The sequence below is a fragment of the Lolium rigidum genome, chromosome 7, assembly GCF_022539505.1.
Source record: "Lolium rigidum isolate FL_2022 chromosome 7, APGP_CSIRO_Lrig_0.1, whole genome shotgun sequence".
In the NCBI taxonomy this organism is placed as follows: domain Eukaryota; kingdom Viridiplantae; phylum Streptophyta; class Magnoliopsida; order Poales; family Poaceae; genus Lolium; species Lolium rigidum.
Genome location: NC_061514.1, coordinates 89785096 through 89811353, shown reverse-complemented (window position 1 = coordinate 89811353; position 26258 = coordinate 89785096). Strand labels below are relative to the sequence as shown.

Sequence of the window (26258 nt, the reverse complement as noted above, 5' to 3'; positions counted from 1 at the left end):
ACTTGGTGTGGAGCAGATGCTCCACAGGGTATGTCATCACGATGCTAGGAAGGAAGAGGCCAGGCCAAGAGCTAGTGATCTAGATACTGTATATGCATAAGTAAATCAAGTACTAGCCATCCAAGATACTGGAACAACCAGAACAGTGGCCAACTAGTTACCTAGCACCATTTTGTGTATTAAACCATCAGTAAAAACCTAATTTTCATCAAAGGATCCACATGGCATTCATAGAGATGATTCCCAACTGTGGATATTGTTATTATTTTTCATAAAACCCACCAGATAGCCAAATTAGATGCAACCAAGATCAGTAGCAAGCTACTGAAGTCACAACACAAGTCCAACAAGCAAACAAGCCACACATGCAAGTTTGTCTTCATTACCAACATGGTTCAGACAAGTAAATTCATTCCAAAGCATCATGGAATTGATATAATCAACTGCTAAATCAGATGAATCATTACCAACACATGGTTCATCAAGTGTAACTGACAAAAATCAACACAAGGCAACATCATGACATGCACAAGATGGTTTACTGAAGCAAATACTTCAGTAAAGCACACTGGGCTACCAAAACTATATTACCAGGTGAATACTACAAGCAAAAGTAGCTTAACCATTCACATGATATGCACTAGAGTCACTGGTAAATCACCATTAGCACCACAAGGCACTTATGTAGATGATCACACACAAGTAGGCATCACAAGTGAACCATTTAGCAACCAGCAAGTCTTTGGGAAGCTTAGCCAATGGCTAGAGCATCAGCCAAGCAATACTAGAGCCTAGCTATTGGATCACAAGGCAACCAAGAGCATCACTGGCTCCAGAAGGAACCACGTGAGCTATATAACCTAGCAAGCAATTATATGTATGAATCATAGCATGCCAGTACAAGTAATTGGTGTGTATAGGAACACCAGTTGCATAGCAAGCAGTAGGAACAAGTAATACACATAGTTGCAGTAGCAGTGGAGCAGAAACAGTAGCAATGGAGCAGCACAACACTGGCTCAAGCATGGCTAGTGGCCAGCAATGGAAATTCTGGCCAGAGCAAGCCAGATAGATAGAAGTGGATGCAAGAGCATCAGGAGGAGCAATCATGTATGATCCAAGGATCATCAGGGACCAAGGAGAAGGAAAGGGGAACAACAAAAGCATGGAGGGTACTGAAGTGACCAGAGAGAGAGAGAGAGAGAGGAGAAGAAGGGGAACTTACTTGCGCCTCGAAGCAGAAGCCATGGCATGGAAAGGCAATGCTCGCGCGTCCGCAGCAGCTGCGAATCCAGGGTAAGCGTCGGCGTTACGCCGACGAACTAATCCCCACTACAAGCACAAGAACCTGGAGACGACGGCACAGGCGAGGCCACATCATCGCCCGCGCCAGGCCAATCCCCAGGTATACGAGAGCGTCGAAGGCGGTGGCTGCATCTCGCCGATGATCCCAAATTGACAGAGGCGATTCATCTCCAGATCCAGCACGGAGGTAATCTGGAGCAGGAGGAAGCGAGCGACAAGTCCACACAGATAGATCGATGGAGCGTCACGAGGGGAATTGAACGCGACCGGTAGCGAGGTTAGAGACGGTCGGAGTGAGTCGGAGTGAGTCGGAGCGTGGCGGCCACTGTGGCGGCGACACCATCGCCACGGGAATCGCCAGAGCCTAGGGTTAGGGTTAGGTCGAGCGCGTGAGAGAGAGAGTGTGGGCCGACTCGGTCGGTTCGGACCGAACCGGTCTGGTTCAACCCTAATGGGATGACTAGTGGGCCCAGAGGGGTATATTAGTCTTTTTCATTAGGTTTTAAACCAATTCAAATTTAAATTCAAATACTTCACTTAAAAAATTGTAAATAAATCCTAAAAAACTCCAAAAATTCAAGAAAATATGAATAATTCATAGAAATTATTCGTTAATCAAAATAAAATATAAAATGCAATGAACAATGAGAATTTAAAATTAAAGAATTTTGAATTGGAAAATTAAGATTTGAATTTTTCCTTGGATATAAAAATCAAGGAAAATTCCAAATGACTTAAATATTTTCTAAATCCAATATTTTCCAAAAAGAGAAAAATTATATTATTCTAAAATCCTTTTCATTTAAGGTAAATATTTTCCAAAGGAAAATTACATTATTCTTAAATCTTTTCTTTTAAAAAGAAAACCATATAATAATAGTCTTAAGAGATTATAAATTACCGCCTAAGGCATAAATATTCAAATAAAACTTTTACCCAAATCTTAATAAGTAATCCGGGGAAAGGGATTCAACATAAAAAAGAAATCACTCATGCATGCATCATTTGGATTTTATAACATTGTCCTTATCGGACAATGATGCTTCTTTTCAGAACCCGAGGTCCAGGTTCCATCCAAACCTTCGAACTGCACTATCTCGCAGTCTCCAGGCAAGTTCAACCTTACTCATGTCATATTGATTATTTTCTATCAATTTACTTGCAAAGCTATATACTTATCACTCTTGCATGGAAAATAAAATGTTACTTTTCCAATTATGAATATGACTATGTGGTGGGCAATGGAATCATGGTATGTGTTGATGGTGGAGGTTCCATTGCAAGGGTTCTACTCATCTAGGACTAATCACCAACGCCGTCTAGTGATTCTAGCGCTGTACATACCGCGTTAACCAAGGAAGTGTGGACGGGAAAGTACGCCCGGTTGGCAACAAGGATAAGTTCTCTTATGGGAAAAGTAACGCACCTCTGCAGAGTATCAAATTGTGGCATGTCACTCCGAGTTCCGGAAACGGAACTATGAACGCGGCAGGAAAGGAACTCCGTGAAGTTCTGGTCAACCTGTGAAGACTGGCGGACATCATTTTCAAAATAAAATAAACCTTTTGAAGAAATGTTTGCGAAACATGCATTGACCTGAGATTTTCTGATCAACGGTCGTAGCTAGTGCCTCATACACCTTTTCTCTTTTGAACTTGCTGAGTACCTCTGTACTCACATTCTTTCGACACCCTTGCTAGATTGTGATCATGAAGAGGAGGCCTACACCGGAGCACCAGAAGGGGGCTATGAGTTGCTCTACGAAGAGCCCGATCTTTCAGGAGGATTTGAAGGCGTGGACTATGGGATAGTCTACGGAGTTGACAACGCAGAGGCAGAAGAGTAGAGACTTACATTAGACATCTCAGTGCCGAGCAGTATAGTGACTTACCTAAATAAGTTGCTGAGCTCGTTATGTCTACTTAGTTTGAGTTGTAGTGATACTTAAGTAATATCGTAGGGTGTTCTCACCGGACCTGTGAGAATACCAACTTGTTAAGACTTTGTTTGTAATATAATCTGGAGTTTTATGACCTGCAATGTTTCTGTTGTACCACTCTGAGGGATGTGATATTTGTAAAGAAGCCCCTTCATGAATTTCATATCAACGACTTGTATACTACAGCATGAAGTGGTATGCTGGGTCACCGCAGTACCGACAGGGGCACCAGTGAAATATGAGCAACGCGGTGCCCACCGTGGCCGGAAAGCCATCCATCACTCACAGGTTCGACGAGATACATGCAACAGCCGCGACCCGTGCGACCCAGATCAAGTTAGGGCGCTGCCTAGATCGGGCCTGCCCCGATGGTCGCCGGCGATCGCCGTGCCGCCACATCATTTCGCCAGCCCATTGCACGTGTCCATCACTGAGAGCGCCACCACCGTGCACTCACCAGAGCTTCACCTCTCGTGGCGGACGACTTGTTGTTTGCAGACGACTCGTTGGTGCTTATCAAAGCTAATCGGGAGAGTTCCAAGTCCCTGCAACATGTACTACAACTATATGAGGTGTGCTCGGGGCAAATTGTCAACTTTGAAAAATCTTCAGTAATGTTCAGTGAAAACACAAGGGGAGAAATAAAAGGCAAGTGTTGGCCAAATTAGGAATAAGAGCGGAGGCAATGACGGAGAAGTATCTTGGACTACCAGTCTATGTGAGATGATCAAGAACAAAAAACTTTTGAGTATCTCAAGGATAGGATTTGGAAAAGAATCCAGGGGTGGAAGGAGAGGATGTTATCAAGGATGGGGAAGGATATTCTAATCAAGGCCTGTGCTCAAGCAATACCCACTTTTGCAATGTCATGCTTTGACTTGACAAAAACATTATGTGATGAGATGAGTATGATGATATGTCGGTTTTGGTGGGCACAACATGATAAAGAAAATAAGGTTCATTGGCTGAAATGGGAGACACTAACGAAGCCGAAGAGTGAAGGGGAACTAGGTTTAGAGACCTCTATGGGTTCAACATTGGGTGGAGAATGCTCACCAACCCTGAATCACTATGTGCTCGTGTGCTAAAGGCAAGATACTACCCTACCACTTCCATTCTGGAGGCAGTCCCTCAAGCCGGTATTTCATATTCATGGAGGAGCATATTGAAGGGAATTGCACCGATGAAGGATGGCCTAATTTGGCGGATTGGTGATGGTGGCTCGATTAATATATGGTCAGATCCTTGGATAGGAAGGGATGGCAGTAGAGAACCAATCACACCACGGAGACAATGCCTACTGACAAAGGTACAAGATCTCATTGACCCAACTACGGGACAATGGGATGAGGTGTTGGTCAGGGAGATTTTTTGGGAGATGGATGCAAATTTAATCCTGAGCACACCAATTAGAGAAGAGTTCAATGACTCCCCGGCCTGGCACTTTGACCCAAAGGGGATATTCTCAGTAAAGTCAGCATACAGAATATATATCAAGAAGAGAAATATAGACTCATCATCGACGCAGATAGAGGAGAAAATGCACTGGAAGAAGATTTGGGAGCTGCCCTGCCTACCTAAGATAAAACAGTTCGTGTGGAGACTAGCCCATAACAGCCTCCCACTGATGATGAGCATCAAGCGACGTGGGATAGAATGTGATACACGGCGTGTGTGTGTGCCGTCAAAGGCTGGATGAGGACGGTGGCCATCTGTTTCTGAAGTGTAAGGAGATGAAGGACTTGTGGCAAAGGATGGGTATGCCAGAGTTTCATCAACAGCTGTGCACCTTTGAGACTGCACAGGATGTGATACAGCAAATCCTGCTACTAGATGATGAGAAGAGGGTCTTGATCATCTGTATGCTGTGGCAATGGTGGCAGAGAAGGAACAAGCAAAATAAGGAGGGGAAGATCCTCTCGACAGAGACGGTATGGAGACAAGCGAGATACTGGCAGCGGAGTGCCTGCAATTCTGTGGAACCAGGCCGAAGGAAGTTGCACAAAAACAGAGTCAACGCTGGCAGAAACCGGAGGGTGAAATGCTGAACATCAATACGGATGGAGCCTTTAATTCGGAGACACGCCAGGGAGGATGGGGATTCGTTGTCCGAGATAATACGGGAGATGCCAGAGGGTCGGGTGCTAGAGCTGTCCATCATGCGTGCAGTGCTCTACAAATGGAGGCACATGCGATATGGGAAGCAAAACATGCTGCGGCAGATTGGGGGATGAGAAGGATCATTCTGGAGACGGACTCGCTGATCCTCGTTCGGGCATTGCAGAGCATGGACTATGATCTGGCGCCAGAGGGTTTCATTTTCTGAGATATCTGATCGTTTCTTCAGTTAAGCTTTATAGATGTAAGTGTGGTGCATGTGCCTCGTGAATGTAATAAGGTGGCTCATCTGATAGCTGCGTATGGTGCTAATCAGATGGCTGATCGGCTATTGTGGCCGGAAACTGTACTAGATGATGTACTTGTGTTGGTGGCCAGCGAGTCTGCTGAGCCGAGTTAATGGAATCGATGAGTTCCAGTTCAAAAAAAAAAAGCATACCACCTTATCCCTGGACCATGTCCCTTCGATTTACATCCAAAGGCCCAAAATACAGTTGTGCAGCTGGTGCATGAATTGTGGTGTTTTATCGGATATGTTCTCGTCTTTCTTGGTAGGACGGGAGCCGTATTCAAATTTTGATCGTACTTTGTTTGGTTTTGAGGCTATGTGTGCACGTTGTTACTCAAATCAATTCACCCGTTTCCGTTCAAGATGAACCTTGTCATTGTCTGACACTCGTCTAACATTGCAATACTGCACTGATTTCTATCATCAGGTGAAGACAGTGGTGAAGCCAACGTATACGGATGTCATGCTCCTCATGACCGGCGGTAACTTTTGCTTCATTAGTTTTGTGAATCCGTCCATATGGATCCTTTTCAAATTCCCATAGAAAACATCATCGAGAACAAGCATGATAAGTTCAGATAATGAGATGCCAACATCGGCTTCCTATGAAAATAAAGGTGCCAACACAAGCCAGGTGTCGATGAATAAGATTCAGTGAACCAAATCGTTTTGGAGAAGATTCAGTGAACCAAGAGACAGGTCGTCATCCTTGATCGGTGTTTATGAAGTATTTGTGTTCGCATCATGAAGTATATACACTAGATTTCTTCAACCAAACAGCGGGGGCAAAGGAGAGACTGTGCAAAATGCATGGGATGCTTCATGATTGGCTCCTGCGACACCGGGGGCAGATCGTGCTACACGTAGGCGCCAGATCATGCCGGAGTTGACATCTTGGTTTCCTGACGAGTAAAATAAGTCGGGCATACATCAGGCAGTTAAGTTCGACACGAAAACCTGCATGCGATTTGAAAACAACGCATGGTTAAAAAAACAAAAATTTGAGGGAAAACAAGGCCTTGTTAGTTTTACCAGGTCTCGTGTGTCCTCTCTGCAGTTTGATTTATTTGGCTTAGCTCCAGACAAATAGTTGTCGAATTTGTCACAGGCATAGGAGAAGATTTTGATAATTTTAATTCGGATTTGACCTGGCATTGATTGGCTTTGTGGCTACGTGCGTATCAGTGCCGCTACCACAAGCCATTCGAAGTCAAATTTGATTTGAAATATTATCTTGGCGTGGGTGAGACAATCATCAAAACCTGGCGTATTTTTGCAGCCGACCGTGTACGTGAAGAACGAGTTTCAAAATTCGAATGCCACGCTCTGTGTTGGTGTGGATTTCTCCGGATTTCTTGCCCGGTCACAGAGCAAAATAACACTGGCATACAACCTGCATGCTGATGTCGGGACTCGGGACGATGTGAAAACTACACCAGGTTATTTTTTACCAGCTCTCCTCTGTCGTGTTTTGGTTTGGCCTAGCTCCATGGCAAATAGGTGTCGAATTTGTCGTGGCCAGAGCGAGAATTTTGGGATACTTTAATTCAAATTTGACCTGACCTTGCTTGGCTGTGCCTGTGAGGCTACGACGTGCATGTGTACCATTGCTGCTGCCACAAGCAACTTGAAGTCAAATTTGAATTGAAATATCATTATGCGGTTCAATCATCCAAAGCTTGCGTATTTTTGCAACCGACCGAGAACGTGTACAACTCTGAACTGAGAGCAACACATTCAAATTTGAATGCCATGTTCTGTCATGGTGTGCCATATTCAAATTTTCTTCTTCAGAGGAGGAGCATGGGCTTCATGTTAACGACTTTTTAGGTCCTCTCAGCAGCCCGCTTAAGAAACTAGGCATCCAGCCAATCCACAGCCATGAAAGCGAACCACGCTTGCTTGCGGCCCAAGCCCACAATTACAAAATTAGTTAAGATAAGCTGATTTTTCTACCAAAATACAGTTTAGTAGTAACTGAATTATCCACTTGGCTACTGACCTCATCACCTGGCGATTTTTCTTCCGTTTCAACGATTCGTTAGAAATTCCAGATTTCCAGTAGCATCATGAGCCCACACATTCGAGGTCAGCAGCTTTGCCCCGGGCTGGCTCCCAGCCTATAAATCGCCAATGCTCGAACAACTTTCTTGCACAAAACCTCAGCCATCTGGTGACCCAGCCGCGACCCAGAAGCTCTCTCAGTAGTCAGTACTGGTCGGAAATCCGGTCGCGCTAGCTAGCTCCCAATGGCGGCGGCCACTCGCACCCTCTTCCTCTCATGCTTCCACAGCAGCGGCTCCGAGATGAGCCGCCAACTCTCGCTCCGCTCGCGGTACCCGTCGATGCCGCGGCGCCCGAGGGCCGCCGTCGCCGTCGACGTTGGTGATGACGGAGGAAGCGGGGCCGATCTGGAGGCCGCCGCGGGGGGATCGAGTATTAATGTGGCGGAGGAGGAAAAGGTGGCGGTGTTCGCGGTGACCGGGATGACGTGCACCGCGTGCGCCGGCTCCGTGGAGAAGGCCGTCAAGCGGCTCCCGGGCATCCAGGAGGCCGCCGTCGACGTCCTCGGCGGCCGCGCGCAGGTCGCCTTCTACCCGGCATCAGTCTCGGTGAGCATCCATTGCCTACTGTAATTCTGGGACTTGGCTCGCAGTTGCTGGGCCCTCTACTTATTTTTTTGCCCGTGATTGTCGCTGTTTCCAGACGATCATCGATTGGTTCGGATAGTTTTGTGCGTAGATACTTGCATATGATTCTTTTGAGATTCTTTGACTGGAATTTTGTACTACTTGGGGGATGAAGAATTTGTTCAGAGAGCCCACTCTCTCTCTAATAACAACAGAAACCCCAAACCCATATATCTACGACATGATTTTTGGCTCATGGGTGAGGTTCGGTGGTTAGGAGGATGATTGTACCCCCAGCCCACCAGAGTTCAAATCTCAGGTTTGACATCTGTGTGTCCCATAAAGACGGAATATTTATTCAGTGGGAGACGATGTTTCCGTCGACAGCGAGGCGTCTGTGGTGACTTCGTCAATTTCAAGATCCATTCCACCGGTTCAGTCTTCCGAAGGTGCTCATAGGGGTAGGGTGTGCGTGTGTGCGGTCATAGGGGTGAGTGTATGCGCGTGTATATGAGCGCTTGCGTTTGTACTATTTCTCAAAAAAAAAACTTACTTCAAAATGGTTCTAAAAATAATTAATTTTTGAGCATGTACATATCTGTCTCTATGACATGTCCTAAAACTTTTTATAAATAAAAAACATATATGTAGTGTCGTATTAACAATAAAGAAAAAAATTGTCTTGTGAAAAATCATTTTGTGCCACCGAAATTGTCTTTTAGACAGCTCGTAAAAATATCTTCTTTCATTAAACTTTATGTGATGTACATTTTGGCATTTTCACCGTAATGGGAGATTTCCAAAGATCTAGCTATCTCACACATCTACCTACCCATGCATCTTCATATGTGCTCGCTTGATACCAGGATAGACACGTATTTGGAAGATGTTGAGCTACCTGGATTTAATGATCTTCCTTTTTAAGTTTGACTTTTCCATGTTGATACTTCGAGGTTTTTTTTGTTTCTATGCCCCAAATTGTGCAACTGCAACAACACAGACTAGAAAGGAATTCAACCAATTTTGTACCTAGAAAAGAACAAACTCGTGAGATATAGTCACAATTACAAAAATGGAGGCAACTTTAAGAAATCAAGCATTCATTTTAGAACCAAGACTTTTGCCATTTCCAACTTACACCTTTTTAAATATAATTTATAGAATAATAATTTCATATCATGTTTTAGAATGTTTTATACTTCAGGTAAAACTAAGGGACCAAAATTGCAGATATCCGGATGAAACAAATGATGTCCTTAACATAAAATGTTTAGAAAAATACACCTATACGTTTAGGGGGTAGCTACATAACCCACAACCTATGATGAACTTTGAGGATAGTTTCGATAAGCGAAAATATAATCATCATCACTTGCACAAGTGATACAAAGACTTACATGGAAAACCTCCTCAACTTGAGAAGGAAAAAACCATAGTTGTGGACCGCTAACCAATACAAACAAGTTCCACTATGAGAAATTTGAGTATAAAGTCTTCTATAGAACCTCAATATGTTTAGAACACATTTTCTCCAACCAGCAATAGAAACAACAGCTACACCACCACCAACAACAACAACAAGAAGTGACAACATCAAATTAGAGATATCATAGATTTTGTCCCTTTTCTTAATTAGGCTGCTGGTCTCAAACCATAGATCCAAGGAACACCAAACTTAGCATACAAGTAGGTATATGGGTTCCCTACGTACTCACCAAGTTTGAGCTCAATCGAACATTCACTTACCAAAATTGCATGTCCTAAAACAACAACAATCAAAACTGACAAAAAAAACTCTAAAATTTGATACTTCACTAACCCGAACCTCAAACTAGCTAACCAGATTGAAGTACTTAAGGTAATAAACAAGGCCATATCAAGTTTGGAGCCTGTCCAAATACGCTTGAGCCTTCAATCACTAGTTTAAAGAAAACCTGGTAAAAAATTACCAATCTGAACAAAAATCACATCTCCTTATTCTTCTTCATTGCTTCTCACTAGGTTGTGTGATCTCTCTCACTCTGACAATAACATCAACAACAACAGCTGGGCTTGTTTGATCACTCTTTTCTCACATCCACCACAAGATTCTAGGGTTTTATTTGCTCTTCTCTCTCAAAGAGTCAGCTAAGCTGTTGGATGCAAATTGTTGAACTCTATGAGTTGAAGTTAGGCTGCCAACACCTTCATATGTTTATTCTAAGTAAACATCTGCATGTCCCAAGTATATATGTAAGTTTAAATGGAAAAGTATAGGTCTTGTGGCCTGTGTGAAAATAACAAATTTGCCGCTTCCAAAATTGCTTTTTGAGAAGACCCTTTTTTTTCCTTTCTTTTCACCAATAATGGCACGACATATGTACTTTCATGAAACTTGGCACCGGATGGAAGGCACCAACCATACTTTTTCTAGAATAACTTTATTATTTTTATTCTTTAGGAATATTTTAGAAGATTTTAATGTTCATTTGGGAGCATATGGTCCTCCGAGCCAAAACACCACCCCAAAACGGGAGTACCTTTTTCAGTTATGTTGTTGGTAGGTTGCTAGATCAAAGTCATTGTATGAACTTCCTTTAGGCTTTGTCTTAATAGGATGCACTTGCATGAGTGTGTGGTGCTACACGCCTACACCTACATGTACAGTACATAAAAGAAGAAGGAACTATTTACATATTGCTAGTTCGATTCAAATTCCACTATCATGCCATATTTTTCGTAGGTTTTTGTTGATCATAAGCCTTTTTCCCAAGTAAATTGGGGTAGGCTAGATATGAAACCCAACTGAAAAAAGAACCAAAACAAGGAGAAATAAATAAAAAAGAAAAAAAAGGAAAAAAAGAAAAAAGAAAAAAAGAAAAAGGAAGGTTATGATAGGCTTGGCGAGCCAACGTAGAAACCAGCCTCTCCTATGGATATGAAACCCAATACATTTATATAGTAGTAAAAAGATATTCAAATTATACCCGCCCAAATTTAATACTTTCTTCGGCTTTTAATGAATCTAGATAAGTTTTAGCCTACATATTGCCCAAAATCTGCGACAACTACTTAGGCTAGATAGGTAGCACCGATAATCAACATTGTTTACGAGTTGCCAAGTTGTTATTATTCTGCACTCTGAAAGGTGTTGTACTACATGTAGTACTGCATCTGTTTGCAGTTTGATGATCAATCAACCTAAAATCGGCCATACCGGAATTCCCCACCTGCCTACGTTTACTGGCGTGTAGCATATTCTAGTCCGACGATGCAGCCACTACCGGCACACTCCCTTTGCTTTAACGGCGCTCCCACACAATCTCGTCGTTCCCGGGAAAAAGAAGCCCACGCGATCGGCGCTCCTTGCCCTATAAATCCGCCAATGTTTAAACCACACTCAAACCACGCCTTCCCAAACCATCGCCGGCGGCTCCGGCGATCCACACCTCGATCGGATTTCCGATACACGGGAACCCTCGCTCCCGTGTACCCTACCTGCGGGGAGCTCGCGCCGCCAATGGCGGCGGCCTCCCGGTCTCTTTTCCTCGCCTGCCTCCGCGGCGGCGGCTCCTCCGAGGCGAGCGGGCCCCTGGTGCTTCGGCCGCGGTACCCGTCCATGCCGCGGCGAACCAAGGCGGCCGCGGTCGCCGGCGATCTGGAGGCCGCGGCGTGGGCGGCCGAGGAGGAGGAGAAGGTGGCGGTGTTCGAGGTGTCCGGCATGACGTGCGCCGCGTGCGCCGGCTCGGTGGAGAAGGCCGTCAAGCGACTCCACGGCATCCATGACGCCGCCGTCGACGTCCTCGGCTGCCGCGCGCAGGTCGCCTTCTACCCGGCATTCGTCTCGGTGAGCAGCAGGGCACCCTGGTTTTCTCGCCGGCCGTTCTTCGCATGCACCTGCTAACCCTGATTCAGATGCTTTGTGTCTACGATTATCCCGAGGGGTTTTTTAGCGAAAACTTTGGACATAGTTCGTTGTCATGCAGTTGGAGATGAGTGCAAACGGCTCATCCCGTCAGGCGTGGTGTGTGCTTATACGTAAAGGCACTCGTATTTGCTCCTTTCATGCCTGGAAGTCGATACACGTATGGGGCGTTTAGCTTTTAGGACGTCGCGATCTCACAAATTTAAAGTGGCTGTTCCTAGCGTTGGCAACTTTATGTGGAGTATAGAGGCAAATGTATAACTGTACAACCACTTTGGGGGGTTTAGGTAGCATGTCTGAACAAGCCTTCCCTGTGGGGGAACCCAATCTCACACCCTTTGGCGATCAATGTTTGAGAGGTTTGCTATGGTGCCCAACAGTTATAGTATGTTCTTCTGCAAAATGTAGATGTCCATCTGGGAAACTACTTTCAGTTCATTGCCCCGACTTTGGCTTTCCAAATGTGGAAGGCAAAATCTGGGAGTGCACCAAGCACCACGTTAATCTCAGAAATATGTGAATTCACAAAAAAGTCAGAAATATGTGCACCCGCTCTCCTCCAACTGCTGAACTCGTGCTGAACAACCAAAGGTGGTCTAGAGCTTCATGTCGCCTTAATTTGTTTCGTTTTGAGTCGAAAAATGTTGAAACGGGGAGACGGGTTTGTCAAAAGTTTATTTTCATTATTAGCTTTCTTGTGGTTTAGAAGGTTACAGGTAGGCAACTTTGCTTCTGATGTACAAGTGCTAACTACTTTATGTGTCCTTAAAACATCGACAGGTCCATTTGGGATATCACATGCTCCGTTGTAAATACTGTGACGTGCGCAAGCACACTTGCTCATTATAAAGCTTGATTTGGAAAAGATAGATTGATGGTTCCTACTCATTGTTCGTGTTTACAAGTTTTCAACTACAAGTGCAGATAAGTTTGCTTGTTAGGCGGAAACTAGAAAGAAATGGCACACAAACTTATATTTCCAAAGCCATTTTCAATTGGCCTGATACTACAACAGACTTTCAAAGTTTCTTGAACTAAAGCTTATGGCGTACTCTGTAGATTGTTAGCCTTAGGCATATTCCAAAAAAAAAAAAATTTACTCAGTTATTTGAACTTGTGAACCTTGTTATACTTGGCTGAATTTAATTTTCTTCTAATATTTGTGGTGCGTATTCAAGTTTTTGTTTTGTTGCTGAAGTAATAGAACCTGGTTGCATCATGGTCATATGGACGACAGTTGAATTAAAGTTGCAGAGGTTCACGTTTGTAACGGAGTGCTGATACATCCTCCTTTTTGAATTTACGCCTCCCTGTCTGGTACTCTGGTGCACAGTTCATCCCTTTTCCTGGTTCAGTGCATTTTGTTGTGTAGCTTGACATTTTTTCATCTCTTAATTTGGTGTTCCACCCAACAGACTTGAGCATATGGTCAACTGATTATTAAATTTTTAGGCTGGAACATGTTGTCTTATTCTGGAACAATTTGCCACTCATGTTTCTCAACTCATAATTTACTTTCTAACATCAGTGGAGCATTTGAGGTCTAATCTTGTCCCACCATTGTTATCTCGGATTATCTTTTGAGAAAGAAGTGTTATCTTTGAAAACAAGAAGTACCTACCCCTTTTCATCAGTATTGTGAGATTTGTTGGAACGATAGGGGTACTTTTTCTATTACTGGAAGTCATTTTCCTGCAGTATAAGTGCACTTTCTAGTTGAATGGCAAGAGATTCTTCATTTGATAAAAAATTTAGGATCTGAAAATACTCATCCCTATTTCAACATGATGGATGCTTTCTCAGACTTTCTTTTTGGATGTCACCTATTATTTGGCTGATGTCATTTCTTGCTGCATCTAGTAACTTTAATCAGTAATAGCTAGAAGATAGTGTGTATTGGATATAGCCGTTCCATCTAGTGATAAAGTATAGCGAATAAGAGATTGAGACACGCCAACCTCGATGATTCTTCACTACACGGAAAGGTCAATTTAGACATTAGATAGTTATAAGTAACCGTAAAACTCACCTAGCTAGGGCCTCTCACAGCGATTTGACTCTCTCAGCCATCTGATCGGATGGTTAAGGGTCTGGATTTGTTGGCACTATCATTACGCATTGATCCTCAATTCTTTCTCCTGAATATTTCCGTTGCTTGCTTGCTTTATATACCATGTACTTTCCTTCTCCACTGAGAAGGGTGTTATCGCCAATGATCCTTTTAAAAAGCTATATATACTAAAAAAAATACATATCCTGCGAACAGCATTGTTTGAAAATTTCAATTATTCACAGATATATAGGCCGTACCTGTTTAAACTGATCAGAAAAATCTAATTGTGTGAAAATTTCATGCTCATTTGGTTTAATGAATTTTATGTATTACACCTGAAACTTTTTTATGTTCTTCCATTAGTTTCACTTCATGCTCATACAGAGTCCGTGTCTATGTTATTTCATCGTTTTATTTGGATACTGGAGTTCATGGATGACTTCTTTTGCAGGAGGAGAAAATTAGGGAAACCATTGAAGATGCTGGATTTGGAGCTAAATTAATTGACGAGGAGGTTAAAGAAAAAAACATTCTAGTATGCAGGCTGCACATAAAAGGAATGACCTGCACGTCTTGTACAAGTACAGTTGAATCTGCCTTGCAAGTTATTCCAGGAGTTCAGAGAGCTTCCGTTGCATTGGCTACTGAAGAGGCAGAAATCCGTTATGATCGCAGGGTTGTTACTGCTACCCAGCTAGTCCACGCAGTTGAAGAATCAGGCTTTGAAGCGATACTGGTCACCACAGGAGAAGATCGGAGCAGGATAGACCTCAAAGTGGATGGCATTCTTGACGAGAGAACAATAGCGCTAGTGAAAAGTTCTGTTCAAGCTCTTCCTGGAGTAGAAGACATAAAAATTGACACTGAGCTCCAAAAGATCACCATCTCATACAAACCTGACCAGACAGGCCCCGGGACCTTATTGAATTCATCGAGTCAGCTGCATCTGGTCATATTGCTGTATCAATATATCCGGAAGCCGATGGAAGAGAGCAGCATAGAAATGTGGAAATAAATCGGTACAAAAAGTCTTTCTTTTGGAGCTTAATGTTCACAGTTCCAGTCTTCCTAACCTCCATGGTGTTCATGTACATCCCAGTGCTGAAGGATGGATTGGACAAAAAGGTTATCAACATGATGGGCATTGGTGAGCTATTGCGTTGGATTTTATCGACACCGGTCCAGTTTGTAATTGGCCGCAAGTTCTATACCGGTGCTTACAAGGCGATCCGCCATGGCTCGCCAAACATGGATGTGCTCATTGCTCTAGGGACCAACACAGCTTACTTTTACTCTGTTTACTCAGTTCTCCGAGCTGCCACTTCTGAGACTTATATGGCAACTGATTTTTTCGAGACAAGTTCCATGCTCATATCATTTATCATTCTTGGAAAGTACCTTGAGATATTGGCAAAAGGAAAGACCTCTGAAGCTATTGCCAAGCTGATGGATCTTGCACCAGCAACTGCAACTGTGCTAACGTACGACCACGAAGGGAATATTGCAAGTGAGAAAGAGATCGACGGTCGGTTGATTCAGAAAAATGATGTGATTAAGGTCATTCCAGGTGGGAAAGTTGCTTCTGATGGATTTGTTATCTGGGGCCAGAGCCATGTGAATGAAAGCATGATCACCGGAGAATCACGGCCTGTGGCAAAGAAGAAGGGTGACACGGTGATTGGAGGGACGGTGAATGAGAATGGTGTGCTCCATGTCCGGGCAACATTTGTTGGATCAGAGAGTGCCCTGGCACAGATCGTAAGGCTAGTAGAGTCAGCACAAATGGCAAAAGCTCCTGTACAGAAGTTTGCTGATCAGATATCTAAAGTCTTTGTCCCCCTGGTGAGTTCAGTTACATTACTTGTGTGATGATCTCAGTTACATTGTGTTAATCCAATGACGGTGTATCTTTGTCAGTGTTTTTAACAATTTATTGCATGCTTGCAGGTCATTTTTCTTTCTTTGCTCACTTGGCTTTCATGGTTCTTAGCTGGGAGGTTCCATAGCTATCCTAGCTCGTGGATACCATCTTCCATGGATAGCTTTCAGTTAGCTCTTCAGTTTGGGATATCAGTTATGGTAATCGCCTGTCCTTGCGCCCTAGGGCTCGCAACTCCCACTGCTGTGATGGTTGCAACTGGAGTTGGTGCCTCACAAGGTGTTCTGATCAAGGGTGGGCAAGCTCTGGAGAGTGCGCAGAAGGTCTAAAATTTGTTACGCAACTGAAGACAGTTTGCACAGTGCTTCAAATTTGTTGACGAACATTATTTTGTATGGCATTTTACAGGTGGACTGCATTGTTTTCGACAAGACAGGAACACTAACGATTGGGAAGCCTATCGTCGTCAATACCAGACTCTTGAAAAACATGGTGTTACGTGAATTCTATGACTATGTTGCAGCAGCAGAGGTGTGCTATCTAACTCTATATACTTTTGTTGTCTTTATATAGCAGATATTTGTCTGTGTTTTTGGAAGATGCCTTTGTTCAAACTTCATTGTTTTCAGGTCAACAGCGAGCACCCGCTGGGGAAGGCGATAGTGGAGCATGCCAAGAAATTTTATTCAGAGGAAAACCATAGCTGGCCTGAAGCAAGGGATTTCCTTTCGGTCACTGGACACGGCGTCAAGGCAAATATCAGTGACAAGAGTGTCATTGTGGGCAACAAGAGCTTTATGTTGTCACTAGGCATCGACATCCCTGTGGAAGCTTCAGAAATACTGATGGAAGAAGAAGATAACGCGCAGACTGGGATCATCGTGGCTATGGATCAAGAAGTTGTGGGCATAATCGCTGTGTCTGATCCAATAAAGCCAAATGCTCATGAAGTGATATCATACCTCAAGTCAATGAAAGTGGAGTGTATAATGGTGACCGGGGACAACTGGGGAACTGCCAAAGCCATCGGCAGAGAGGTTGGCATCGAAAATATCATGGCTGAAGCAAAACCAGAGCACAAGGCTGAGAAGGTGAAGGAACTTCAGGTGAGCTCCTCTTGCTTTATCTCAAAGTGCTATCTATCCTCGCTCTTTTTATCGCTTTCATGCTGCTGTCGTACAGCCATGCACGCATCTACTCACCGCCTTTGAATCCTGATTACTGCAGCTGTCTGGAAAAACAGTAGGGATGGTTGGTGATGGAATCAACGACTCCCCAGCGCTGGTGGCAGCTGACGTCGGGATGGCGATTGGCGCAGGCACCGACGTTGCCATCGAAGCTGCGGACATCGTCCTCATGAAGAGCAACTTGGAGGATGTGATCACTGCCATCGATCTGTCCAGGAAGACCTTCTTCCGCATACGGATGAACTACGTCTGGGCTCTCGGCTACAACATCATGGGCATACCGATCGCTGCTGGGGTGCTGTTCCCGTCAACCCGGTTCCGCCTGCCACCCTGGGTCGCCGGAGCTGCGATGGCGGCATCCTCCGTCAGTGTCGTCTGCTGGTCCCTGCTGCTGAGGTACTACAAGAGGCCATTGGTTATACAGGAGCGACAGACATAGAAAACTACCGTATATACAGAGTGCTAGCATACAAACTGTAGTTACATGGAATGTAACTCCGTGGACATGGATAACGGCAAGGGCAGCAGTTCTGTAATGTAAATATGTACTATAACTGCTGGATAGCTGGCCGGGATATGTAGTTTTCTTACAAGTTACATCACTTCAGTAGTGTTTGCGATAGATTTGGAGCGCGAGTATCCCACTGTTCTTATGTTTGTATTGTGCTACTGTTACATATACGCATTTGCCGTTCTGCTATAGAACGGTTCACTTTACAGGCTAAATGAGCTCTGATACAATCGGCATAATAGCATGACGAGCACGTCCCCAGTCTCGACTTGACCTTTGAAGAAGAGAATTGGACAACCTTTAGAGGGGTCATGTCAAGGTGTTAGTGACTGGGGTCAAATTCAAAAGCTAGAATTAAAAGACAGTGCCTTATGACGATGCTAATCATATAGGCTTGTAGCTACATAAGGATGGTTATTTAGAGCATGTCTAACAGATCCACTAAATTTTTGCCCCGTATAACACAAGTAGAGGGCCCTGTATTCGATTTCGATCGGCCGAAAACTCGTCCAATCTAGCAGACTCCGTATCCCTAAACTGTAAAAGGGCATATTCCTAGAATATGCCTTTTTTAATCAATTTTTTTTCTTTTTTTCCTCTTCTTCCTCCTTCAGCCATTGCCCCTGCCCCACCCCGGCCGGCCGCCGCCCCCACCCGCCCCGCCGACCGCCGGCCTGCTTCGGCGCCGCTCGCCGCGCCCCCACCCATTCGGGCTGTCGGACGGCCCCTGCCCCGCACCCGCCCGGCCGACCGCCACCCGCGCCGTGCTGCTCGCGCCTAGCCAGCGAGCACGCGCGCCGCCTCGCCCCCGCCCGGCCGCATGCTTGCCCCACCCGCGCCCGCGCGCTCGCCTCGTCCCGCAGCCGCCCGGCCGGCTGGCCGCCCGCACACGCGCCTCCCAGGCCGCGTGCGCACACAAGCCGCGCCAAGGCGCGGTCGCCGAAGGCAGGGAGACCCACCACGCGCGCATATGGGCGCACCAGCGGGGCTCCATGGCGGAGCACGCCCGTGCAACTGCAGATTGACGGCGGGTGCAGTTGCGATTTCCTGAAAGTTCAGCGCGCCACGATTGGGGGGTTGGCCCTGTATTCAGCCTCCAGCCCCGTACAAGTAGGGGGCTAGAAGCCACCTCCTAGCCGAAACTGTAAAAAATCGATGTGAAGGCTATTTTACGGGATCTGCTAGACGGCCGGGTAGAGGCCTACCCCGTATATCGGCGGTTATTTTACGGGGTTGACCCTTTCAGGGGTCTGTTAGACATGCTCTTACGGTGGGCTTTGTCCAGTTCTCATGTCTCTGTGGGCGATGCCAGTTACCTAACTAAGCCGTTTCAATCACAGTTAGCACACTTTGCAACCAAGAAACATATCATGATATAAAGCGGCAGATCCTCCTCCTCATATGGCATAGTCGTAGCTAAATGTGCTCCAAAAGTTACCTTACCAGGTTCTTTAGCTACCTCCGATCTCAACATTAATTGTGCATGGCATGGCCGATCCGATGGCGACCATATGATGAGAGGGTGGCCTGCCTAGTGCCGTCCATCTCAAGGCACGCAGCCACGCACACACCACCCAAATGCATATATCACCAACTTTCTTTCTTACTTTAAAACGGAGGCAAAAGAACTTATTAACGGTAACTTTTCACAAGCTTGTTGCTTAGCATGGGTGCGGCATCAACCTGCAATGATCCATGCGCGCCGCATGGCTTTCCCCAAAAAAAGCCTACAATTATCCTTGACTATCCATTTTTTTCGAGAGATTGATTCTCATTATAAAGCATAACGGAAAACAGAAACCGGCATCCAGGTGCAACATCAAGTAAAAAATGCCGCCTACTCCTAGCGTATGTAGCGTAGGTGACTGGCTAACAGTTCCTGGACTAATATATATACAAGACTGGGATGAAACCAGAACAGGAAAAAGCCACTAAAACATCACAAGCTTTTTCAAAGCAGAAGAAACCCTCTCTTTTTTTTTCTTGCAAATTCCATCTTGTTCTTCTTTGCTTCTAATAGAGGTCCTCGGACTCGTGCCTCGTGCCGGCGCCGCCGCTGATCGCCTCGTCTCTGTGGCCTTTAGGTCATGGAGGCGCGGTGGATCTCGGCCCTCGTCGGTGGGAGGGCTCCGCTCCCTATTTTGAGGGTTTCGTTCTTCGTTTTTAGGGTTAAGGTTTGTAAGGGCGGCGATTAGGTGGTGGTGGCGGCGTCTCGTGCAATAAGGTCTCCCCAACTTCAACCCCATCTCGGCGGCAACGTCGAGAGGCTTGTGGGAGTGGTATGGTCTTCGAGGATTTCGTCTAGCTGTGGGGATCTTCGGATCGTCAAGGAGCTTCATCGGCAGTTTTTCCTTCTTCTTCGTCTCTGGGACGGATGTGGTTTTTTTGACCCGTTCGGCGACTTCCCGTCCGCAACCAACAACGTCAGGCCGACTCAAGGAGAAGCGGCAGCGGCGGCGCGCTGTCGACACTGTCTGAAGGTTGAAGATGAAGGGCTTCTCAAGGATCCTGTTGTAATTTTCATTTTTCTTGAGGTGCTTTACTATTCGTTGTTTCTTTTAATGCCAAAGTCCTATTTGCAAAAAAAAAATATATATAGAAGTCAGGCCCACGGGCTTCATTGGTTGCTCGCAAAGTATTTTCTCGCACCCACTACTGGACCAAGTTTCGTGTGTTTGGTTACCCACGGAGAAAAAGATTCCCTGCACAACACGCTTCTTAAAATAGCCCATATGCAGGCAAAAGTTAGCCCGCGAGGTAGGTTCGATTCCACCGTTCCTCTGTGCCCAGGCGTTGGCGAGCACAACGTGGGAAAAAACATGCATGAGTCGGGAAGAGCGGTAGACGTTGCGACGCATCCACAAAGCGCGCCATAAATCCCCTCACAGCATGTCTCCCCTCTCACTCTCCACCGTTCTCACACGCCCTCTCCTCTCGCCACCGGCGGTTGTACCGACGTATCGATAATTTCTTATGTTCCATGCCACATTATTGATGTTATCTACATGTTTTATGCACACTTTATGTCATATTCGTGCATTTTCTGGAACTAACCTATTAACAAGATGCCGAAGTGCCGATTCTTTGTTTTCTGCTGTTTTTGGTTTCAGAAATCCTAGTAAGGAAATATTCTCGGAATTGGACGAAATCAAAGCCCGGGGGCCTATTTTTCCACGAAGCTTCCGGAAGTCCGAAGACGAGACGAAGAGGGGCCACGGGGTGGCCAAACCCTAGGGCGGCGCGGCCCCACCCCTGGCCGCGCCGGCCTATGGTGTGGGCCCCCGTGCCGCCTCTTGACTTGCCCTTCCGCCTACTTAAAGCCTCCGTGACGAAACCCCCAGTACCGAGAGCCACGATACGGAAAACCTTCCAGAGACGCCGTCGCCACCGATCCCATCTCGGGGGATCCAGGAGATCGCCTCCGGCACCCTGCCGGAGAGGGGAATCATCTCCCGGAGGACTCTACGCCGCCATGGTCGCCTCCGGTGTGATGTGTGAGTAGTCTACCCCTGGACTATGGGTCCATAGCAGTAGCTAGATGGTTGTCTTCTCCTCATTGTGCTTCATTGTTGGATCTTGTGAGCTGCCTAACATGATCAAGATCATCTATCCGTAATTCTATATGTTGTGTTTGTCGGGATCCGATGGATAGAGAATACTATGTCATGTTAATTATCAAGTTATTATACATGTGTTGTTTATGATCTTGCATGCTCTCCGTTTCTAGTAGAGGCTCGGCCAAGTTTTTACTTTTAACTCCAAGAGGGAGTACTTATGCTCGATAGTGGGTTCATGCCGCATTGACACTGGGGAGTGACGAAACCCCTAAGGTTGTGTTGTGTCTGTTGCCACTAGGGATAAAACATTGGCGCTATGTCCAAGGATGTAGTTGTTGATTACATTACGCACCATACTTAATGCAATTGTCTCGTTGTTTGCAACTTAATACTTGGAGGGGTTCGGACGATAACCTGAAGGTGGACTTTTTAGGCATAGATGCGGTTGGATGGCGGTCTATGTACTTTGTCGTAATGCCCAATTAAATCTCACTATACTTATCATGTCATGTATGTGCATTGTTATGCCCTCTCTATTTGTCAATTGCCCGACTGTAATTTGTTCACCCAACATGCTTTTATCTTATGGGAGAGACACCTCTAGTGAACTGTGGACCCCGGTCCATTCTTTAATACTGAAATATAAATCTGCTGCAATACTTGTTTTTACTATTTTCTCTGCAAACAATCATCTTCCACACAATACGGTTAATCCTTTGTTACAGCAAGCCGGTGAGATTGACAACCTCACTGTTTCGTTGGGGCAAAGTACTTTGGTTGTGTTGTGCGGGTTCCACGTTGGCGCCGGAATCTACGGTGTTGCGCCGCACTACATCCCGCCGCCATCAACCTTCAACGTGCTTCTTGGCTCCTCCTGGTTCGATAAACCTTGGTTTCTTTCCGAGGGAAAACTTGCTGCTGTGCGCATCATACCTTCCTCTTGGGGTTGCCCAACGAACGTGTGAAATACACGCCATCAAGCTCTTTTACGGCGCCGTTGCGGTGGAGATCAAGACACGCTGCAAGGGGAGTCTCCACTTCTCAATCTCTTTACTTTGTTTTTGTCTTGCTTAGTTTTATTTACTACTTTGTTTGCTGCACTAAATCAAAATACAAAAAAATTAGTTGCTAGTTTTACTTTATTTGCTATCTTGTTTGCTACACCAAAAACACAAAAAAATTAGTTTACTTGCATTTACTTTATCTAGTTTGCTTTATTTACTGTTGCTAAAATGGCCAACGCTGAAAATACTAAGTTGTGTGACTTCACTAGCACAAATAATAATGATTTCTTATGCACACCTATTGCTCCACCTGCTACTACAGCAGAATTCTTTGAAATTAAACTCGCTTTCTTGAATCTTGTTATGAAAGAGTAATTTTACTGGTGTTAGTTCGATGATGCTGCTGCCCATCTTAATAATTTTGTTGAACTATGTGAAATGCAAAAATATAAAGATGTAGATGGTGATATTATTAAACTAAAATTGTTCCCTTTCTCATTAAGAGGAAGAGCTAAAGATTGGTTGCTATCTCTGCCTAAGAATAGTATTGATTCATGGACTAAATGCAAGGATGCTTTTATTGGTAGATATTATCCCCCTGCTAAAATTATATCTTTGAGGAGTAGCATAATGAATTTCAAACAATTAGATACTGAACATGTTGCTCAAGCTTGGGAAAGAATGAAATCTCTGGTTAAAAATTGCCCAACCCATGGAGTGACTACTTGGATGATCATCCAAACCTTCTATGCGAGGACTAAATTTTTCTTCACGGAATTTATTGGATTCAGCTGCTGGAGGTACCTTTATGTCCATCACTCTTGGTGAAGCAACAAGGCTTCTTGATAATATGATGATCAACTACTCCGAATGGCACACGGAAAGAGCTCCACAAGGTAAGAAGGTAAATTCTGTTGAAGAATCCTCTTCCTTGAATGATAAGGTTGATGCTATTATGTCTATGCTTGTGAATGATAGGACTAATATTGATCCTAATAATGTTCCGTTAGCTTCATTGGTTGCACAAGAAGAACATGTTGATGTAAACTTCATTAAAAATAATAATTTCAACAACAATGCTTACCGGAACAATTCTAGTAACAACTATAGGCCTTATCCTTATAATAATGGCAACGGCTATGGTAATTCTTATGGAAATTCTTACAACAATAATAGGAATTCACCCCCTGGACTTGAAGCCATGCTTAAAGAATTTATTAGTACACAAACTACTTTTAACAAATCTGTTGAAGAAAAGCTTGGTAAAATTGATATACTTGCTTCTAAAGTCGATAGTCTTGCTGCTGATGTTGATCTTTTGAAATCAAAAGTTTTGCCTAATGAGAATTATCATAATAAAATTACTACTACAGCAAATGCCATTCAAGTTAGAATTAATGAGAATATAAGATTAATGGCTGAACTGCGTGCTAGGTGGGATAGAGAAGAAAATGAAAAACTAGCTAAAGAGAAGAATATAGCTAAAGTTTGGACTATTACCACCACTAGTAATGCTAATGCTACACATGTTGCTGCACCTCCTACTCATACTAATAAAAGAATTGGTGTTAGCAATGTTTCCACTTCTAATGCAAAGCGCGAAAACTCGCTTGAAACCGCTAAAACTGCTCGTGATAAAGCTGCTGAAATTTTTTCCAACATTGGGGATGATGATCCCATTGTTTTAGATTATAATGGTTTGAATTTTGATGATTGCCACATCTCTGAAGTTATAAAGTTCTTGCAAAAACTTGCTAAAAGTCCTAATGCTAGTGCTATAAATTTGACTTTCACGCATCATATTACAAATGCTCTCATAAAAGCTAGAGAAGAGAAACTAGAGCGCGAAGCCTCTATTCCTAAAAAGCTAGAGGATGGTTGGGAGCCCATCATTAAGATGAAGGTTAAAGATTTTGATTGTAATGCTTTATGTGATCTTGGTGCAAGTATTTCCGTTATGCCTAAGAAAATTTATAATATGCTTGACTTGCCACCGCCGAAAAATTGTTATTTGGATGTTAATCTTGCTGATCATTCTACAAAGAAACCTTTGGGTAAAGTTGATAATGTTCGCATTACCGTTAACAATAATCTTGTTCCCGTTGATTTTGTTGTCTTGGATATTGAATGCAATGCATCTTGTCCCATTATATTGGGAAGACCTTTTCTTCGAACTGTTGGTGCTATTATTGATATGAGGGAAGGTAATATAAAATATCAATTTCCTCTCAAGAAAGGTATGGAACACTTCCCTAGAAAGAGAATAAAGGTACCTTATGATTCTATTATTAGAACAAATTATGATGTTGATGCTTCATCTCTCGATAATACTTGATACACACTTTCGCGCCTAGGCTGAAAGGCGTTAAAGAAAAGCGCTTATGGGAGACAACCCATGTTTTTACCTACAGTACTTTGTTTTTATTTTGTGTCTTGGAAGTTGTTTACTACTGTAGCAACCTCTCCTTATCTTATTTTTGTGTTTTGTTGTGCCAAGTTAAGCCGTTGATAGAAAAGTAAGTACTAGATTTGGATTACTGCGCAGTTCCAGATTTCTTTTCTGTCACGAATCTGGGTCTAATTCTCTGTAGGTAACTCAGAAAATTATGCCAATTTACGTGAGTGATCCTCAGATTTGTACGCAACTTTCATTCAATTGGAGCATTTTCGTTTGAGCAAGTCTGGTGCCATTTTAAAATTCGTCAATACGAACTGTTCTGTTTTGACAGATTCTGCCTTTTATTTCGCATTGCCTCTTTCGCTATGTTGGATGAATTTCTTTGATCCACTAATGACCAGTAGCATTATGCAATGTCCAGAAGTGTTAAGAATGATTGTGTCACCTCTGAATATGTCAATTTATATTGTGCACTAACCCTCTAATGAGTTGTTTCGAGTTTGGTGTGGAGGAAGTTTTCAAGGATCAAGAGAGGAGTATGATGCAACATGATCAAGGAGAGTGAAAAGCTCTAAGCTTGGGGATGCACCCGGTGGTTCACCCCTGCATATATCAAGAAGACTCAAGCGTCTAAGCTTGGGGATGCCCAAGGCATCCCCTTCTTCATCGACAACATTATCAGGTTCCTCCCCTGAAACTATATTTTTATTCCATCACATCTTATGTGCTTTTTCTTGGAGCGTCGGTTTGTTTTTGTTTGTTTTTGTTTGAATAAAATGGATCCTAGCATTCACTTTATGGGAGAGATACACGCTCTGCTGTAGCATATGGACAAGTATGTCCTTGGTTTCTACTCATAGTATTCATGGCGAAGTTTCTCCTTCGTTAAATTGTTATATGGTTGGAATTGGAAAATGATACATGTAGTAATTGCTATAAATGTCTTGGGTAATGTGATACTTGGCAATTGTTGTGCTCATGTTTAAGCTCTTGCATCATATGCTTTGCACCCGTTAATGAAGAAATACATAGAGCATGCTTAAATTTGGTTTGCATATTTGGTTTCTCTAAGGTCTAGATAATTTCTAGTATTGAGTTTGAACAACAAGGAAGACGGTGTAGAGTCTTATAATGTTTTCAATATGTCTTTTATGTGAGTTTTGCTGCACCGGTTCATCCTTGTGTTTGTTTCAAATAAGCCTTGCTAGCCTAAACCTTGTATCGAGAGGGAATACTTCTCATGCATCCAAAATACTTGAGCCAACCACTATGCCATTTGTGTCCACCATACCTACCTATACTACATGGTATTTTCCCGCCATTCCAAAGTAAATTGCTTGAGTGCTACCTTTAAAATTCCATCATTCACCTTTGCAATATATAGCTCATGGGACAAATAGCTTAAAAACTATTGTGGTATTGAATATGTAATTATGCACTTTATCTCTTATTAAGTTGCTTGTTGTGCGATAACCATGTTTACT

At 44.0% G+C, this 26258-nt stretch overlaps 2 protein-coding genes across 2 annotated transcripts; both read left to right on the top strand.

Moving 5' to 3' along the window:
* Nucleotides 1-7900: 7900 nt before the first annotated feature.
* On the top strand, nucleotides 7901-8287 carry LOC124671647 (copper-transporting ATPase HMA5-like). The gene has a single exon (XM_047207995.1). It carries the CDS (start codon nucleotides 7901-7903, stop codon nucleotides 8285-8287), a length of 387 nt encoding a protein of 128 aa, XP_047063951.1.
* Nucleotides 8288-11907: 3620 nt separating this feature from the next.
* LOC124669224 (copper-transporting ATPase HMA5-like) lies at nucleotides 11908-17957 on the top strand. The gene is given in 7 exon segments (XM_047205884.1): nucleotides 11908-12107; nucleotides 14690-15149; nucleotides 15152-16080; nucleotides 16186-16440; nucleotides 16526-16648; nucleotides 16747-17223; nucleotides 17345-17957. Coding segments are annotated over 7 exon segments (2769 nt in total). The 5' UTR covers nucleotides 11908-11981; the 3' UTR covers nucleotides 17744-17957.
* Nucleotides 17958-26258: the final 8301 nt, after the last annotated feature.

Bases quoted from the DNA above. Each gene is read 5' to 3' on its own strand.
- LOC124671647 (XM_047207995.1), top strand. From the start codon at position 7,901: ATGGCGGCGGCCACTCGCACCCTCTTCCTCTCATGCTTCCACAGCAGC.